This window comes from Schistocerca nitens, chromosome 1, assembly GCF_023898315.1.
Source record: "Schistocerca nitens isolate TAMUIC-IGC-003100 chromosome 1, iqSchNite1.1, whole genome shotgun sequence".
In the NCBI taxonomy this organism is placed as follows: domain Eukaryota; kingdom Metazoa; phylum Arthropoda; class Insecta; order Orthoptera; family Acrididae; genus Schistocerca; species Schistocerca nitens.
In genome coordinates this window covers 416278873-416299556 of record NC_064614.1, presented here as the reverse complement: position 1 = coordinate 416299556, position 20684 = coordinate 416278873, and the positions used below count along the sequence as shown (strand labels likewise).

The 20684-nt window shown below is 43.2% G+C and overlaps 1 protein-coding gene across 1 annotated transcript in view; it reads right to left on the bottom strand.

Annotated features, from left to right (window-relative positions):
• The window catches only part of LOC126249963 (beta-glucuronidase-like), a 150417-nt gene that overhangs the window by 37680 nt on the left and 92053 nt on the right, over positions 1 to 20684 (bottom strand). The window contains exons 9-10 of the mRNA XM_049951520.1: positions 17127 to 17270; positions 3088 to 3172 (exon numbers count right to left, since the gene is read on the bottom strand). Of these exons, the coding sequence (XP_049807477.1) occupies positions 3088 to 3172; positions 17127 to 17270 (229 nt within the window). The remainder of the gene's footprint in view (positions 1 to 3087; positions 3173 to 17126; positions 17271 to 20684) is intronic.

Here is a 20684-nt window from a genome sequence, read left to right as displayed (position 1 = left end):
AGTTTCCATTTACTTTATAGGTACTCTACTGGACCATAATTCTGTATAACCATGTTTTTATTCTGTGTCAAATTTCAGCACAAAAAATTTGATGACATGTTTCACCCTCCTTGAATGTAAGATATCATTTGGCTCTTCAGTAATGTCTACATGAATATCAGAACACCATTATTAATATTTTACCAGTGTACAACTTATGTACTGACATTACAGATGCACTGCAATTAATTTTCTCTGTTAATGAAGCACATGCAATGAAAAGCTTATTTATTTTATTTATTTATTTATTGTATTTTTTTGCATGGAGACACCAACTGGTGACTTTTGCAAACGTCATAGATTTTTTTACAAGTTTAGTACAGTCATATACACATATGTGATTACACACACTTGATACAAATGTACCATTGTACCTAATAAGGCACAATATTGGGTGTTACATCGTACCTATTACAAATATTCAGATTTTACACAACTATATACATATATGTATAATAGAAGGAAACATTCCACGTGGGAAAAAATATATCTAAAAACAAAGATGATGTGACTTACCAAACGAAAGCGCTGGCATGTCGTTAGACACACAAACAAACACAAACATACACACAAAATTCTAGCTTTCGCAACCAACGGATGCCTCGTCAGGAAAGAGGGAAGGAGAGGGAAAGACAAAAGGATTTGGGTTTTAAGGGAGAGAGTAAGGAGTCATTCCAATCCCGGGAGCGGAAAGACTTACCTTAAGGGGAAAAAAGGGACGGGTATACACTCGCACACACACACATATCCATCCACACATATACAGACACAAGCAGACACATACAGAGGCAAAGAGTTTGGGCAGAGATGTCCTCTGCCCAAAGTCTTTGCCTCTGTGTATGTCTGCTTGTGTCTGTATATGTGTGGATGGATATGTGTGTGTGTGCGAGTGTATACCCGTCCTTTTTTCCCCCCTAAGGTAAGTCTTTCCGCTCCCGGGATTGGAATGACTCCTTACGCTCTCCCTTAAAACCCAAATCCTTTCGTCTTTCCCTCTCCATCCCTCTTTCCTGACGAGGCAACCGTTGGTTGCGAAAGCTAGAATTTTGTGTGTATGTTTGTGTTTGTTTGTGTGTCTATCGACATGCCAGCGCTTTCGTTTGGTAAGTCACATCATCTTCGTTATATATATATATATATATATATATATATATATATATATGTGTGTGTGTGTGTGTGTGTGTGTGTGTGTGTGTGTGTGTGTGTGTGTGTGTGTGTGTGTAATAGAGTGAAACATTCCACGTGGGAAAAATATATCTAAAAACAAAGATGATGTGACTTACCAAACGAAAGCGCTGGCAGGTTGACAGACACACAAACAAACACAAACATACACACAAAATTCAAGTTTTCACAACCAACGGTTGCTTCATCAGGAAAGAGGGAAGGAGAGGGAAAGACGAAAGGATGTGGGTTTTAAGGGAGAGGATAAGGAGTCATTCCAATCCCGGGAGCAGAAAGACTTACCTTAGGGGGAAAAAAGGACAGGTATACACTCGCACACACACACATATCCATCCGCACATACACAGACACAAGCAGACATTTGCAAAGGCAAAGAGTTTGGGCAGAGATGTCAGTCGAGGCGGAAGTACAGAGGCAAAGATGTTGTTGAAAGACAGGTGAGGTATGAGCGGCGGCAACTTGAAATTAGCGGAGGTTGAGGCCTGGCGGATAATGAGAAGAGAGGATATACTGAAGGGCAAGTTCCCATCTCCGGAATTCTGACAGGTTGGTGTTAGTGGAAAGTATCCAGATAACCCGGACGGTGTAACACTGTGCCAAGATGTGCTGGCCGTGCACCAAGGCATGTTTAGCCACAGGGTGATCCTCATTACCAACAAACACTGTCTGCCTGTGTCCATTCATGCGAATGGACAATTTGTTCCTGGTCATTCCCACATAGAAAGCTTCACAGTGTAGGCAGGTCAGTTGGTAAATCACGTGGGTGGTTTCACATGTGGCTCTGCCTTTGATCGTGTACACCTTCCGGGTTACAGGACTGGAGTAGGTGGTGGTGGGAGGGTGCATGCGACAGGTTTTACACTGGGGGCGGTTACAAGGGTGGTGATGTCCTCCACTCCACCAAGAGTGTCTTTCCGCCGTCCACCTAACCTTCGTAACCTCTTAGTTCATCCCTATGAAATCCCCAAACCACCTTCCTTACCCTCTGGCTCCTACCCTTGTAACCGCCCCCAGTGTAAAACCTGTCGCATGCACCCTCCCACCACCACCTACTCCAGTCCTGTAACACAGAAAGTGTACACGATCAAAGGCAGAGCCACGTGTGAAAGCACCCACATGATTTACCAACTGACCTTTACAAATGTGTAGCTTTCTATGTGGGAATGACCAGGAACAAATTGTCCATTCGCATGAATGGACACAGGCAGACAGTGTTTGTTGGTAATGAGGATCACCCTGTGGCTAAACATGCCTTGGTGCACGGCCAGCACATCTTGGCACAGTGTTACACCGTCCGGGTTATCTGGATACTTCCCACTAACACCAACCTGTCAGAAGTCCAGAGATGGGAACTTGCCCTTCAGTATATTCTCTCTTCTTGTTATCTGCCAGGCCTCAACCTCCGCTAATTTCAAGTTGCCGCCGCTCATACCTCACCTGTCTTTTAACAACATCTTTGCCTCTGTACTTCCGCCTCGACTGACATCTCTGCCCAAACTCTTTGCCTTTACAAATGTCTGCTTGTGTCTGTGTATGTGCGGATGGATATGTGTGTGTGTGCGAGTGTATACCTGTCCTTTTTTCCCCCTAAGGTAAGTCTTTCTGCTCCCGGGATTGGAATGACTCCTTATCCTCTCCCTTAAAACCCACATCCTTTCATCTTTCCCTCTCCTTCCCTCTTTCCTGATGAAGCAACCGTTGGTTTTGAAAGCTTGAATTTTGTGTGTATGTTTGTGTTTGTTTGTGTGTCTATTAACCTGCCAGCGCTTTCGTTTGAAAATAAGCTGGAACGTTTTTTTGAAATTCAAGTGATCTCCAGGAAGTGGACACCAGCAAGGTAGTTATGCTATTATTTAAACTTACAGAACGATCGTTCTCCCAGGTTTGCTGCTGAGCAATGGTAGTTGGACGAGTTGTATCAAGACTTTTTACATGGCTGATAATTTCCCTGTAACACACATGTAACAAACTTAGTCTGATATATCAGTGCAAACTATCACATAACATGACAAAAATTTTAAAATACAAACAGCACAGAACTGCTTGCAGTTATTGGACCAGAAGTGACAAATATGCATGAAGAAATATTGTGGTATGTATAAAATAATGAGTTTTTTGTGAGATAATTGTTCTCAACACTTTGGTAAAAGTGTCACACACAGATTTTACTTTATTACCATTGTGCACACTCAGAGGATGGAAATTGGATTGCAGCCTGCCATTCAACTTCAATTTTTAAATTGGCTATAATGTGATGATAATATAAAGCAGGTTGTTTCAAAACGTCACAGAGATTAACTGATGAAGAAAATATTGTCCAGTGAATTCCTTTGATACATCAAAATTTATCAGAAATTAATTGAATGAAAAGAGAGAGGAAAATTATTAAGAGAGCAGAAACAAGTCAGCATGGAGAAATAGTTCAAGCAGCAACAAGAAATGATGTGCAAGTAATTAAAATGGAACAAAATAATGATATGAAACTGGAAAGTCCTAGATAAATACAGACAATGGAAGGATAGTACTGCCTGTCTGTGAAGATCTTAATGAGACCATCAGTATACAGCTCAAGAGAATGCTTGTCACTGCTGATGTGCCATCCACAGGTGACTACTGTATGTCAGGGATGGCAACTATCAAAATGAAGGTACCTTTCATGGTTGGTGGGCATCTGAAGAGGTGGAAGTTCAGTATCCAGGAGGGTAGCATGCTTTGTTAAATAGGAACAGGTGAATCAGTTAGGACAGAATGTGTTGAGTTATGGACAAATAATGATAGTCACTTACCTCTTTGTCAAGATCATGAAGATATCAATGAACTTGAACCAGAGCAAGGGTTTAGGTTTTCAGGTGCCAAGGAAGGTTTTCTTTAGATGAGCCATGAACAGGTTGGCATATGAGCATGCAATGAGGGTTCTCCTGGCCATGCTACAAGTTTGTTTTCATATATTTCCCTAAAAGGAGAAGTAGTTACAGTTTAGGATGTAATTAGCAAAGTATAGAAGGAGTGAGGTGTTGGTTTTTGGAATTGAGAGGGTGTTGGGAGACATAGTATTACACAATGGTAAGACAATGTGTGTGGTGGATAATGGTGTAAAGGAAGGTATCATCAACAGTTATTGAATAGGAGTCCAAGAAGTAATGGTGTGGGGATGACTAAGGTGTGGTGAAGAAAATGGTTTGTCTTTCATATGGGACCTAGGCCTTGGGCAGTGAGCTGTAGGTGTTGTAATTACCAAATACTATTGGCATCAAAATATAAATGTGGAAGAAAGAGAACTCCTAACCACTGAAAGTAGTTGCTGTTATTGAGGTAGCTTTGTTGCACACAGCAACTATACAGCCTTATCACAATGCCAAATAGGTTTTCTCAAACAACAGCAGAAATTATGGTAACACAGATTAGCAACAGTTCACAACAATTTATTAGTGGAAATATTACACTGCTTTGTTTTAGTCTGTAGATGGAGTGTGGCAAAAGTTCACTTCCACTGATCTGACTTTAGCTCTGCTCTAATTCAGTGTAAGATAACTACAATCAGTTGTACAATATCCAGATTGGCTCTTCCTGGCTGTGACTATAGACATAGTTCTAATACAGTCTTGAGGTATTGTTGACTATGTTAACACTCGTTGGACACTGATCAATTGGAGCCGTGTGCCTGCTTATATCTTTGTGTGATGGATTAATGTCCAAGTGGGAAATTGTTTAGTGATTTATGGCAGGAACATAACATAGTCCATGTTGTGTGCATCCACTATGGTGTCTGAACAGCACAGGAAGATATCAGTTTTACAGATGTGTTATGGTTACATTCTGTTTAATTACATAAATAGTATGAGGGCATGCTGGAATGTAATGCCTCTGAATTTTTTATGTGAAAACTCTTATACATTTTAAAATTGAATAAATGTTATTAATATTCTACATCTTTATTCTTCATGTCTACATATTTATTTGTCAACATAGTCACCTTGTGATGAACACATTTCTGCCAACAAGAGAGTAGCTTGTTGATTCCATCACTTTAGAATGTTTGACTTTGTTGAAGGAAGCACAACCTCATTTTCGCTTGCATCACTTCATTGCTATCAAAGAGAGTCCTTGAAAGTGTCCTTTAAGTTTCAGAAATAAATGAAAATTGGATGGGGGCAAATTGGGTCTCTAAGGAGGATGATCAATGAAGTTGTGGGATTTCTGTTGGGTTGTAGCCCAAGGAAAACACTCATTTCTGTAAGACATGGTATACTTCATTACAGATGTCCACAGCACAGCCCCCCCCCCCCCCCACACACACACACATCTCCCACTCCCACAGTGTGGAGCATGGTTTGAGCACAGTGGAAGGGGGGGGTGGGTGCATCTGGCAATGGAGACAGTGAGGGTGATGACAGTGATATGATGGGGATGTCGATCTCTGGAGGTTGTTGCTGCATGGAACCATGCTGGAAGATCAACATGGAACTCCTGTAGGTGGTGTGGGTGGAAGAGGCATTGGCCCATACATGAAGATGGAGCAGTGGCGGGAGGGACTGTGTCCCCCGTGTGATTGGCTGGCAGCATTCAAACTGTAGCCCTCCCTAGGGGGGTTACTGTAGCTCAGAGGAGCCTGTGGTCAACCCCACACAGGAGCAGGCAATAGATTGATGAACCGGGTCCCCGGTCAGGTGGGGTGAGTTGTCTTGCAACAGGATGAAGATGTGATTGTCGTCGATGAGGATCGTGATGTCCTCCACACATTTGGGTGGGACTTCAGTTTGCAGAACCACTAGAGGGGGATAGGGAGGAGGAGGTAGAGAGAAAGGGTGAGAACCCAAGGAATGGTGTTGATTTTGATGTAGATGCATGTTCGGGTGAAGCCTGTGGCAGCAGCTCTGAGAGGTCATAGCTTGAGCATGAGTCCTCAGTGTTGGGAGGCTGCATAATGTCATTGGGCATGAAAGATGCTGGGTCAAGTTGTCCCAGTTTCACACGGTGGAGAGAAACAGTGAGTGGTGAAACTTTAACCCAGATGTTCATTGTGTTAGTGGTGTGGTTTATGACCTCTTATGGGCCTGCGCAACTCTGCTGTAGACCCTGACAAAAACACAGGAACTGTGTCTAATAAATTAGATTAACATGCAGAGATTCAAAACCCTAACTAGCGAAGCACTCAGATGAAACTAAATAATTCGCCTCTGATTAGAAACTTGTAATATGTCACAAAATCAATTTACTTTCCAATGCAAACGAAAATGTGAGAACTATTGGTATTAAAAACATGCAGAAACTCAAGAAACTAAGCTATTAAAGCACACAGGTGATATTATAAAATTCACTCCTGGTTAGGAACACGTAAAAGTAACAAAATCGGTTACTTCCCCGTTCCTGATTGTGTTGTGGCTTGCTACTGCTGCCTGACTGCTAAAACTTCACGGTTGAAGGCTGAGAATTTTTGTTGGGCACGTGAAAGTTTCTTTGAAATGAACTGAATGCCACGTTGTTGTGGCGTTTTCGTAGGACCGCGCCTACTGCAGAGTCACTGGCATCTGTGGTGATGAAAAGTTCAAAATTTGAGATTGGAAGAGCGAGTGTGATGGATCGTGATCGAGTCTTTGAGGGCCTGGAAGGCTGTGCACATTGGTTCTGTCCACAGAATGAGGTGCATCCCTGAAGTTTGCTTGCTGGTGAGGGTGCTAGTGAGGGTGACCTGCTTGTCGGCTGCTGCAGGTAAATGATGACGGTAGTAGTTTATCATTCCCAGGAACCATCGGACCTCTTTGTATGTGGCAGGGAGTGGCATGAATAAGATGGATTCAGGGGGTGCATACCGGCAACCGAGACTGTATACCCCGAGAATTGGATAGATTACTGGCATAGTTGCAGTTTGTCAGTGTTAATATCAACTCCGTTTGATGAAAAAGTGTCCTTTATTATTGTGATGTGCCGTTCGTGATCCTGCGTGGATATGCTGAAGATCAGGATATCGTCGAGATGTATGAAATAGAAGAACTGGAGCAAGAGAGAGTCAATAAAGTGTTGCCATGTGTGGGCGGCATTTTCTAACCCGAATGGCATGAAATGGTACTCGTACAACCCGACGGAGGTGATAATCGCCGTTTTTGGAATGTCTTCGAGTGCGACTGGGATTTGGTGATAAGCGTGTTTGCTATCAAGTACGCTGAAAATTGTAGCACCCACTAGAAGGTGAGTGAAGTCGGAAATGTTTGGTATAGGATAATTGTCCATCACAGTTCTAGCATTCAAGCATCAAACATACGAAAGGAGCTGTCCTGATTAGTGGTAAGGTGTATGGGAGATGACCCGTTGCTATCTGAGTGCTGTAAAATTCCCGCCTCAAGAAGTTCCTGTATTTTCTGGCAAGCCTAGTGTAACTTGAGTGGGTTATGGCGGAAAGCCTTGTGGCAACTATGTGAGCCCTCTGATGTGATGAACAGTCCCATTTGTGACAGTGGAAACTGAATGTTCAATGACTGCGCACAGGTGGGGTGTGGTGTTGGTTGATTTATTAGAGGTGCATGGCTTGGAAGCGGCATGGTTGTCTGCTCAAGAGGGGAATGGCAGCAAAAAAGTCACATTTTTGTTATGTTTACACCAGCGGGAATGGCAGTTTCTGAGTGCCAAATGTGAGGCAGGTGCGAGCAGTGCGCGTAGAGGCTGTCTATTGTCCAGAGGTGTGCTCGGTAGTGGCAGCGCTGCTGGCGGGCGTGGAGGTATGGAGTGAGCTGTGTGAGGAGGCACAAGAAGGGGGAATGTTTATAAACACTCTGGACAGGTGCGCACATTGCAAGGGGGGGGGGGGGGGGGGGGGGACGTCATTGGAGCCTGGACAGCTGGATCGTCATGAGGCACGTGAGTGTCAGTTTGCAAAACATGTGAGAGAGACGTTGAATGGAACACATTTGATGGGGGTGGAGGAGGTAGAGTAACTCTATATGGTTGAGACTGGAGTCACACAAGATAGTGTGGTGTTACTAATCTGTGTGCTGTTGTCGGCAGAGCTGTCAGGTGTGGTGGATGAAGGCTCAGGTATCAGAGCTGATGAGTGGTGTGAATTGATGTGGGCGGTGATCGTGGCAAGCTCGTCCTCAGCGCATGCAAAGAGATGTGTCAAAATGGCATTCTCACAGCAGAGGCTCCATATCTTGGCATCTTCTGCCAGGATGTGATTCACAGTTGCACAAGTCCTGCTTGGTAGAGCCGCACATTGATGCACTAAATAGTTAATGGCATTTACACTCGGAGCAGGTAGTGGAGCACAGTCACACAGGATGTGAGATTTAGAGGTGGTGAAACAGAGAACCTTTGGAGACAGGTGGTGGTGTGATAAGAAATCGATTCCCAGCATCAGTTCTGTGATACCTGCCACATGGAAGATCCAGGGGAGGGAGATGATGTTAGAGAGGTGGAGCTGAAGCTCAATGGAGCGACAGGTCTGCTGATGAGTTGATGGCTCTCAGGAGAGAGCATGTGCATGTGAGGGGGCATGTGACAATCGGTTTAGATACAACTGAGAAATAAGCGCCAGTGTCCATGAGGAAGTTGTGACTCGAAGAATAGTCTTTGACGTAAAGGTGGACGTTCGACAGAATGGAGGCATGGATGGAATGTAGCATGGGTTGACACTTATTGGATGATTGGCTTTTTGGTTGCTTGCATGGGGGACAGCACTGTTGTGCATTGTTGCCAAATATGGTGTGGTGCCAACAGCGAGGGTGCACTGGGAGAGGAGGCAGTCGATTGCCCTCGATGTGTTCGGGTTCATACACCACAGCAGATGGTGAAGGTGTGATATGCAGTCGCTTGGTGGGCAGAAAGGGTGCACACTGGGTGCCACGTGGTGCAGCAGTTTGTGAGGTGGAGCACAGCCTGCGTCTGCCTGTGGCAGGGCAAACTACCAGTGCAGGAGTGCCAACCTGTTACATGAGCTCCTGTTGGCGGCACTGGTGTGTGAGCGAACAGACCTGGACTGCCATCCGCAGATGTGAACTGATGGATTTCAGGGCATGGGGGAGGAGATGAACCTGGAGATCTGTAGGCTGCCGCCAAAGCTGGGATAGGGTGCAGTCGCCGAGATGTTCCTCGTACAGTATTTGCAGAATAGAGAGGCGCTCAATAATAGTCTGTTTTGCGAACTCGTACTTCAAAGTTATTAAGGTCACAGATCAGGTCTGTGTGTCCATGCAGTTGAGTCATGAGGCACAGGCATTTTGAATTGTCATCAGTGACATGGTACAGTTTGAACAAGTTCTCCACCAGTGCAAACCACGTTTCTGGGTTGTCTTCAGATAACGGGGGCAGGGTCGGTAAGCAGCCTGGTGGGGGCTATGAAGGCACACTTACTTCTGTATCTGAGTCCCTCGTATCACTTGTATGATGTGGGTGCTGGACCAGCATGGTCAACACAGACAGCACTGCATAGGGTGAGAGCAAGCAGTCTGTCGGAGCGGATGAGAATGGCACCGAAGCACTAGGAAATGATGCTGTAGAAGTGTCTGATGTAATGTTTGCAACATGGATGTCTGACATGGAAGGCATATCAGGCACCATGTGAAAAGTGAGCAGGTGAACGGCTGCAGCCAAAACCCCCTGAAAGTTTACTTGCAGTGGTGAGGGGGTGGAAGAGCAGACGTGCGCAGAGCAGCACAGTAAAATGTTACCACCGGGCTGTCAACATGACAGATATGTGCACCCACTGCCTGATGCACATATCTCCACCTCAGCTGACGCAAGTGAGACATCAACTGGCACTGTTCTACAGCAATAACACAATGATTCAATACAACCCCTTTAGTTCTTCTTGAGAAAATTTACCACTCCCCAATGCAAATGGTCAGCATTCGACCATGAACTCCTTACAGTTTATGAAACTGTGAGATACTTCCACAAGGCACTAAAGGTTGAAAGGTCAATATTTTTACTGAGCATAAACCTCTCATGGACACTATTTGCAACCCTCCACAAGGACCTTCCCCCCACAGAGATTCCAACATATGTACTCCGGTAACCAGAATACCACTGGCATTCAGCACGTCCAGGGGACACGCAACTACATATTATGAGTGACCTCCACAGCTTCTGCTTTGGACTTGGAAGAACTAACTCACCTGCAAGCAGATGATCCTAAAATTCAAAGCCTGCAACAGTACTCTAATTTGGCACTGATCTGGGTTCCCTCAGTCTGATATCGTGCGACATCTTGATCAGTAACCTCTGCCCCCCTGTTCCAGCTCTTCTACAATGGACAGTTTTCTCTGCCATCCACAATCTTCTGCATCCAGGCATTAAAGCTACAACATGCCTCATCATGGAGCATTTTGATTAGCCAGGTGTCGACAATGACTGCTGTCCTTGGACATGTACATGCACACCATGTCAACAGATTAATTTCAGAAGCCATACTTGACCTCTACTGGGAAACTTCAACATACCAGAGGGACACTTCCATCACATGCAGCTCAACAATTTGAGCTCCCTACCCCACTCTGAGAGATTGAGATACATCCTTTACACCATTGATCAAGCAACCACAAGGGTCAAGGTCGTATCTCTTTCAGATATCATAACTGATTCTGTCACTGCACTTTTGCTTCTGTGTGGATTTCACATTTTGTATGCCCCATGTCGATCACCACTGATCAAGGATGCCAGTTTGTGTCCCTACCCTTCGCCAAATTATGCTGCCTGTGCAGTGAAGACAGTTTCCATACAACTGTGTGCCATTCGCAGAGTGATGGACTGATTGAATGTTGGTACCATACCCTTAAAGCAGCTCCTATGTGCCACAGCAGTTCCCACTCAGAGGCCCTACTGTGAGTCATACTCATCATTTTTTTGGCTCACAAAAATGACCTGAACTCTTGCCTTGCTGATATCCTCTGTGGAAGAGCTTAGTTCTACCTGTGGAGTTTGTTGAGGATGCTGAACTTCAACCTCAGAACAAGCTCCCTGTTCTATTCAAGTGTCTCTGCTCACGCATCATGAAAATAAATACACATGCAGTGCATCCTCACACACTGCTGTAAGTGTTCATACATAGTGATTGGGTTGATCTGGCACACTATGAGTTTTTGATGCTATGCGACAACACCGTTTGTGCATCTCTTGAACCATCATATTCTTGTCCACATTGGGTCCTTAGCCGCATGGATAACACAATGGACCTCCCTCCCAACAGGAAATGTCAGACAGTTTCCTTCAACAGAGTCAAACCTGCTTGGACACTGGATGAGGAACATTCTACACCCACAGATGAAGATGTGGAATTGACAGATGATACCCTCACTGTGGGTAACAGTTACTTCTCCCAGTGTTCTGTTCCCCTCTGGTGTATCCCCTGACACTAGTGGCTCATGTGATGCAGCTCCTCCTGAAGAAGTGGTTAGTTTACTTGGGCATTTTGTGCTTTCATCACCACCCTCCCCTCCCAGTGCTGCAGTCTTCACCATCAACCTGTTCAACTTCTCCATCAAGGATCTATCCTTCAACTTTGTGATAGAGTGATCTTCATGTTAATTGCTTCTCCTGATTCTCCTGATGACTCACACACCATTCCAGTTACTAAGTGATGCTGATAGGATAAAATCATTGCTGCCATCGATGAACATGGCAGTTCCACCATCACTGTCCCACTACTTGTGCATCCACACAAACAGGTGCACAGACCAGAGATTCCTCTTTCCCATGCAGGCAAACATCTGCAGGCACCCTGCTGGTTACATGACTACATGGTCTCCAAAATTTGCATCTCCAACCTTCCCCAGTCATCAAGAAGTGGTCCAGCCATGTCTCCCTTGGGCAGCTACCTCAGCATGGCTGGTAGTCCATTATTACCTGCTGTCTCTTCCAACACTACCCAATCAGCATTCCATGCTAGGGGACCTAAGGCTAGTACTGTGTATTGTCCCCTGTGCTCCACTCTGCCATGTGAAGGGCACTCTGTGGTGAGTACAGATAGTCCATCAAGCCTCTATGAAGAAACACTAACATCTTTGAACATTTCTGCTATGTTGTGATGTATGCCTGTGCTCTCGTGTACACAGTTTATTCAGACAGTACAGTTCATGTTGTTCCTTATAGCTGGGTTACTTCTCTTAACTCTGATGGGTATAGGGAGAAATAAACACATTGGTACTGTTTTGTATTCCCTGTTATGAAGTTGGTAGTGTCATCTGCAAAGTTGTGCATTTTACTGTTGTGTGCCTTAAGTCATTCCCACATTATAAAAGTATCATTGGCCCCATCATGGATCCTTAGAGAACATTGTGTCTGATTGATAATATATCAGACTGATAGGTTTAAACTGTGCCATTTTTCCGTGTGTTATCTCAGTGGAATGTATTCTTTGATGGAGGTAGAATTCAATTCACTAATGTGCTGCTCCCTCAATATCTAAATTCTCTGCCTACCCATGTAACTTAACATCACTGATGGCATCAAAAGCCTTAGATAAGTGAAGGAATATCATCAAAACATTATACAGCTTATCTGTTGTCAACAGAATGTCATACAAAATGAAAATATTGCTGTTTCCTTCCAAATCCATGCTGATATTGAGTTAGCATGTTTGTGTTTACTTAAAAAGTTCAACAGGCTTTTTATAACAAAGTTTTCAAGTATATTTTCAATATTGACAGTAAAGAAACTGTTCTGTAAATTAACACCACACCATAGCTTCTATTTTTATGAAATGATTTCACTTTTAAAATTTTTAGGTGGTCTGTAAAGATGCCAGTAGAGAAACCTGGTGTCTAGAAGGTAATAAGAAGGGGTAGCACCCTTATACACTCCTGGAAATGGAAAAAAGAACACATTGACACCGGTGTGTCAGACCCACCATACTTGCTCCGGACACTGCGAGAGGGCTGTACAAGCAATGATCACACGCATGGCACAGCGGACACACCAGGAACCGCGGTGTTGGCCGTCGAATGGCGCTAGCTGCGCAGCATTTGTGCACCGCCGCCATCAGTGTCAGCCAGTTTGCCGTGGCATACGGAGCTCCATCGCAGTCTTTAACACTGGTAGCATGCCGCAACAGCGTGGACGTGAACCGTATGTGCAGTTGACGGACTTTGAGCGAGGGCGTATAGTGGGCATGCGGGAGGCCGGGTGGACGTACCGCCGAATTGCTCAACACGTGGGGCGTGAGGTCTCCACAGTACATCGATGTTGTCGCCAGTGGTCGGCGGAATTGCTCAACACGTGGGGCGTGAGGTCTCCACAGTACATCGATGTTGTCGCCAGTGGTCGGCGGAAGGTGCACATGCCCGTCGACCTGGGACCGGACCGCAGCGATGCACGGATGCACGCCAAGACCGTAGGATCCTACGCAGTGCCGTAGGGGACCGCACCGCCACTTCCCAGCAAATTAGGGACACTGTTGCTCCTGGGGTATCAGCGAGGACCATTCGCAACCGTCTCCATGAAGCTGGGCTACGGTCCCGCACACCGTTAGGCCATCTTCCGCTCACGCCCCAACATCGTGCAGCCCGCCTCCAGTGGTGTCGCGACAGGTGTGAATGGAGGGACGAATGGAGACGTGTCGTCTTCAGCGATGAGAGTCGCTTCTGCCTTGGTGCCAATGATGGTCGTATGCGTGTTTGGCGCCGTGCAGGTGAGCGCCACAATCAGGACTGCATACGACCGAGGCACACAGGGCCAACACCCGGCATCATGGTGTGGGAAGCGATCTCCTACACTGGCCGTACACCACTGGTGATCGTCGAGGGGACACTGAATAGTGCACGGTACATCCAAACCGTCATCGAACCCATCGTTCTACCATTCCTAGACCGGCAAGGGAACTTGCTGTTCCAACACGACAATGCACGTCCGCATGTATCCCATGCCACCCAACGTGCTCTAGGATGTGTAAGTCAACTACCCTGGCCAGCAAGATCTCCGGATCTGTCCCCCATTGAGCATGTTTGGGACTGGATGAAGCGTCGTCTCACGCGGTCTGCACGTCCAGCACGAACGCTGGTCCAACTGAGGCGCCAGGTGGAAATGGCATGGCAAGCCATTCCACAGGACTACATCCAGCATCTCTACGATCGTCTCCATGGGAGAATAGCAGCCTACATTGCTGCGAAAGGTGGATATACACTGTACTAGTGCCGACATTGTGCATGCTCTGTTGCCTGTGTCTATGTGCCTGTGGTTCTGTCAGTGTGATCATGTGATGTATCTGACCCCAGGAATGTGTCAATAAAGTTTCCCCTTCCTGGGACAATGAATTCACGGTGTTCTTATTTCAATTTCCAGGAGTGTAGTTTGCATGGAGTAATATAATTAAGTGTAGTATATCATAAGTAGTTGAGACATGGGATGTCATACAAGTCACTAAGGGAGTCAATGTTTAACAACATTTACAGGAGATTTATGTTACTGGAACTTTAAGTAATGTACAAGAATTAGGTCCTGCATTGTATTTCAAACATTATATTCACTTATCCTGTATGAAAATCTGAAAGAAGAACATTTATTTCATAAATCAAGTACTATTCAATACAGCAATGACAGTGAGAAAGCATACAATTAACAATAATTCTGGATAGAACAATAAACAAAATAACGTATAGGCCAACATTCACCTTAGTAGACTCACGTGTGGCACATAGACACATGTGCCACATAACTGTCTGCTAAAGGTGAGTGGTTGCTTTTCCTCTATTTTGTGTGATCTCATTATTTGCTAATCCATAGGAATGGACAAATTTGTTTTTAAAATCAAAAATTTAATAAGAACTTTTGCAATTTTTGTACTGAAATTTGGAATAATAAGTATAAAGACAAGGTTAATCAGATGATAATATATGAAAAAGGACCATAAATATTTGTTGAAATTGACTAGTGGCTTCCCTTTCATACATAGCTGAGCTAGAGTCTGATCAAAGTTAGTTGCCAGTTGACATTTCATGCACTGCAACTGGTTTCATCCAGACAGAATGCTCACCGTAATGACCGAACTGTTCCCCGTTCCAAATCTGTGACAACAAATGGTCAATTCACTCCTGATTCCTTATCTGGCTTTCTTTCTTAATGTGTTTGGATCCCAGATCCTGATTCTGGCTCGTATTTTGCGTTTCATCACATATGACAACCATACCAAAATCAACACACACATACAATGATGGTAATGAAATATGTTTGTTTGATACACAGCACAAGTTAAACACCACTGGATCATTTAACACAAGATCTGATTTGACATCACATGTTTAGTTATTATCATCACACAGATCAGCTTATAGAAGATAAGCTTCTTACAACACTGCATGAAGTTGGACTTTTTAAAGGCAGCAAACCATCATTGGAAATGTATCTGTAGAGGAATAAATAAACAGCTACAATGGTATGTGGTTCTGTCGTGTGGTGGATAAGTTACAGTCCTGACTTGCAGAAGGTTGTTGATTTGGATCTTCACAAAAGATAAAATTTTGTTGTTTTTAAATCTTTATCAGAATGACTTTGACTATTATTTTTGTTCAGTTGATTGGTTTAAAGGTGAATATTTTTTATTCTCACCTTATTTTCATAATCATACTAACTTTTTAATTTTCTCTTATTTTTTCTTCTTATCAGACTTTTTTTCGTTTCCAATATGCATGGTCACCTATATCCTGTAACCAAGTGCCAAACAGGACTGCTAATTAGTTGGTATCGCACTAGCTTGTGTAGCCAGTGCCAGGATAGTTTCAGGTAACCAACAAAACTTATAAATCATAGTTTGCTTTTAGTACTGAAAGTAGATTTTTTCTGTCTTGAGTTTGCTTGTAGAGGTAAGCTTTAATAACTATGAACAAAGTGATATTGAATAATAGTTCTACTGCAGATGGTTGACCACTATTTATTCAGATGCGCTGCACATAATGAGATTGAGGTTAGGTATGGACATGAATGTAAATTCAGGGCTACAAAATCCATTGTCTACCACATTTCAGTCATTGGTCACTTAAAATGAACAGTGGACAGAGAATCTGGTGTGTTCATCATACGTGGTGGCAGCTGCTTCCAACCATTGCAATGCATTACACATAACAGCACTTGTGAAGTGACCTGCTGAGTTTGTCTATTACCTTTAAAAGAGTGGCAGATGATGTGGCAACATTGTAGTGGCAAGTGACAGATGTCAACTAGCAAATAATTTTAATCAAACTATAATCTTTCACTGCTACAGGCTTATATCATGAGAAATGTTATACATTAAAAATCCATTAGTTTTATTTTCATTTACCTGTTGTAATTTCTGGTTTTTACATTTTTACGTGCTGAGTGCTGTTCAGTATACTGACAACATAGTTTCTAATTTAGAAGATCACAGGCAAAATTTGAAAAAATAGTAATTCTTATGATAACAGTTGTGTAATATCTTCCTAAGGTATATGCTCGGCTGAAGCTAGCCAATGCTCTACCAAAAAGTCTCACAACCCTTCCTACTAACAAATTAAAAGATCAGCTAAAAAGAATTCTAATTGAAAACCCTTTTTATTCCCTAGAGGAGTATTATATCTGTATGAAAAGTGCTTCATAAGTATGTCAAGCTCATAGTTTTAAGTAACCTACAACTAATATAATGTTGATAAAAACAATATTTGTAATATTTTGATTGTATACTACCAAATGTAAAATCCATCAAAATGTAAAATTTATTAATACAAACAAATCTTTAGTTTGTAATTTATAAACTGACGTATTCAGAAGAATAATCTGTATAATGTCCTGAAACTGTATTATTTCTAGGGATTGTATTTGATTATTCGATGTTGAATAAATATTATTATTATTATTATTATTATTATTATTATTATTATAATCACCCAAATAATGTGATGAACTTTCGTTTTACAACATAATAACATTTCCACAACTGCTAAACAGAATAATTCTGTTTTAGTTACCTGTAGTAATCCTCTGTTCCATCTAGATATGAGCGTGGCTCATTGGCCACAGACCAAATGATAGCACTTGGCCGATTCTTATCTCTGTTTATTAATTCTGTCAGGGAGCGCTTGTGATTTTCAAGCAGCTCATCAGAGTAGTTTCTGAAACATGAACAGACAAATACAAGTTTGAAAATCTGCCAGTTAAATAAAAGCTACAAGGAAAATAGTCACCAAAAGGAAAGATTTTTACGTAATACAGAGATTTTTACAGGATACTCTGATAAACATTCAGAGACACACAAGCTATATAATGGGTAAAGATCAAAGAGGGCAGACGAGGAGACAGAGACAGAGGGGAGGGAGATAAAATGGGCATAGAGAGGGGCAAGGAGGAGGTGAACAAAAAGAGGGAGAGAAGGAGATGGAGTGAGGGAGAGGACGTAAAGGACAGTGAGAGGGTGTAGGAGGTGAAAGGAGCAGAAGATGGACAGAGAAAAGGGGGAGGAGGAGATAGAGAGAGAGGGGGGAAAAGGAGATTAGAATGTGTATCTAATTCCCATACATATTTAACAGTTGCAAAGAATTTCTGAGTCTGCTAGTTATTTGTTTAAAAATATTGTGGGTGGACTAACATACCTCCACCCAGTGTAGGGGAGTGAAAAGGCATCACTTGTAAAAATATTTGATAATATCTAATATAGTATTAAATCCATAGTGTTTGGGGTTACTATATATACTCCCGTGTAACAGTCACAGTGACATTTCACCACTATTATTGTTGGTGAGAGGGGGATGCAAAAACAGTGACTTATCAGCATATCTCTGTGATACCTGAATGAATTTCTACCAAAATTGACAAATGTATCAGTCACTATCTGGAAAAGTTTACTGTGATAGTAAGACAGCCATAGCACATCTTTGGTAATGGGTTGGGATGAAAAAGTATGAGATAAAAGAACAGCTCAGGAACATCTGGAGCAGCTTCAAACAAAGTTACAGGTTTGTTTAATCGTTGGGAGAGTGTCACAGAGATACTGAAGAAACTGAAGTGGAAGACTATTGAACTTCTTCTGGACAGGCCTTGGAAGGCCCAATGGTACCCACCAGCTGCAGTGTCATCCTCAGCCCACAGGCATCACTGGATGCAGATAAGGAGGGGCATGTGGTCAGCACACCGCTCTCCCGACTGTATGTCATTTCATGAGATTGAAGCTGCTATTCTCAATAAAGTAGCTTCTCAGTTTGCCTCACAAGGGCTGAATGCACTACACTTGCCAATAGCGCTCAAGACACTGGATGGTCACCCATCCAAGTACTAGCCCAGCCCGACAGTGCTTAACTTTGGTCATATGACAGGAACTGGTGTTACCAGTGTGGTAAGGCTATTGGCAAGACTATTAAAGATAGAAGTAAACTATCTTGAGAAAGTCTATTAACAAGATTCAAGAACTGGCTTTAAATGATTACTCTAGGAATATACTACAACACACTATGTATTGCTCATGTAGGGATTATGAGGATAAGATTAAAATAATTACTAGTTGCACAGAGGCATTCAAACAATCATTCTTCCCACTTCCATATATGAATGGAACAGGAAGAAACCGTAATAACTGGTACAATGAGATGTAACCTCTGCCTTTCACCTCACAGTGGTTTGCAGAGTATAGATGTAGATGTAGAAGGTTGGTATGTATATGACTGTTTATCTGTGTAAAAATATTATTAGATTAAGATACTCCTACTACTGCTGGGTGTGGAGGTGACATGTAGAAATGTCTGCATATGACATGCTGCTATTTCTTTCCAGTTCTCAGTTGATTTGGAATTGGTTGGAAGCATGAAGCACAATCTGTTTCTTATTTGGTTTCAAATAACTGTAGTACCCCATTTGTCCTGCACTCTTGGCTTTCAACAAGGCACAATGTCAAGAGTTTCAAGTGTGTGGATTAAATATGGAAATTCAAAGCTTTTCACATGGTCAGTTATATGGTGCATGCTCATGAACATAAAAATTTATTTGTTTTTGCAGAAAACAGAAAGACCAAAAATATTGTATATCACACAGCATTTGAATAAACTTTCTCAAATTTAAACAATGGAAAATCCAGGATGGAATGTAACAATATTGTGAAAAGAATAGTTGCTATTCACCACATAGACAAGACACTGAGTTGCAGATAGGCACAATAAAAAGACTGTTTCGATCCACAAGGCCTTTGTCAAAAATAGATGACCAACAACCAACACACACACACACACACACACACACACACATGCAAATGTAACTCACGCACACATGACCACAGAATCTGGCAGCTAAAGCCACACTATGAGCAGCAGCAGCAGTGCATGATGGGAGAGCCAATTGGGTTGCGCTAAGGAGAAGGCTGGGGTGGGAAGGGGGAGGGATAGCAGGGTAGGGGTGGGCGATGGTGAAGTGCTGATGGAAGCATGCAGCATGCAGGGATGAGGTGGGGAGAGGGTAGGGCAACTAACTGCAGCCACAGGTTATACGGTAAGTGTGGGAGGGGAGGTTGGGGGGGGGGGGGGGGGAGGATTAGAGGAGAAGGAGAGAGAAATAAAAAGACTGGGAGCATTGGTGGAATAGAGGGATATGTACTGCTGGAATAGGAACAGGGAGAGGGCTAGATGGGTGAGGACAATGAGTAATGAAGGTCGAGGCCAGGAGGTTTACAGGAACATAAGATATATTGCAAGGAAAGTCCCAACCTGTGCAACTGAGGAAAATGGTGTTGATGGGAAGGATCTTTATGGAACAGGCTGTGAAGCAGTCATTGAAATGTTGGCTTTTCTTCCATCCTAACCCAGTTCTGTTTTCCTTTGTTACTATATTCTAATGCATTACTGTACTCAATGTCTACCCTTCTTCCTCTTCTTTCCTGTGTTTTCTTTATCACATTACAAACCACACTTCATGTTCTACTTATGAGCCACACTGTATTAACCATCTTGGCAGTGCACAACAGATGGCTACAAGACCATGCTAATTTTTGGTGCAATATCTGATGTCCCACATTACTCCCGCTGATATCATTCATCCTATACCTTCAAACTGATCACTATAACTGCACCATTCTCCTGTGTGGTTGCATGTTATTTCCCGCATCTTTCCAGTGCCACATGATCTGGTATCTGATTCTACCATCACCCCCCCCCCCCCCCCCCCCCCCCGACTCATTCTCTGTTCTATCCCAGTTCACACCTGCTAATTTCACTTCATCAAGTCACATCTGCTGCCCCCCTTCCTCTCACTTATCCACCCTTAGACCTGCAATCCACAGTAAAATATTTTTTATTTATATCTTTTCTCTGAGATCATTGCGACTTCACGCCAACTTTACTAAGTTTTCGCCTTTCACTATCGTCTTACTCCCTCAGATTTAATCTTGTTTCTTCCTTTCACATCCATGTTATCCTCTTTGTGATTTTTGCCACGTATCTGGGTGTATTTTTGCGAACTTTTTCGGATGTATCTCTATGTTATTTGTGTATTTTTCGCAATTTTTCCACCACCTTGGATCCTTGCTCCTTCTATCTGTGTAAATACAT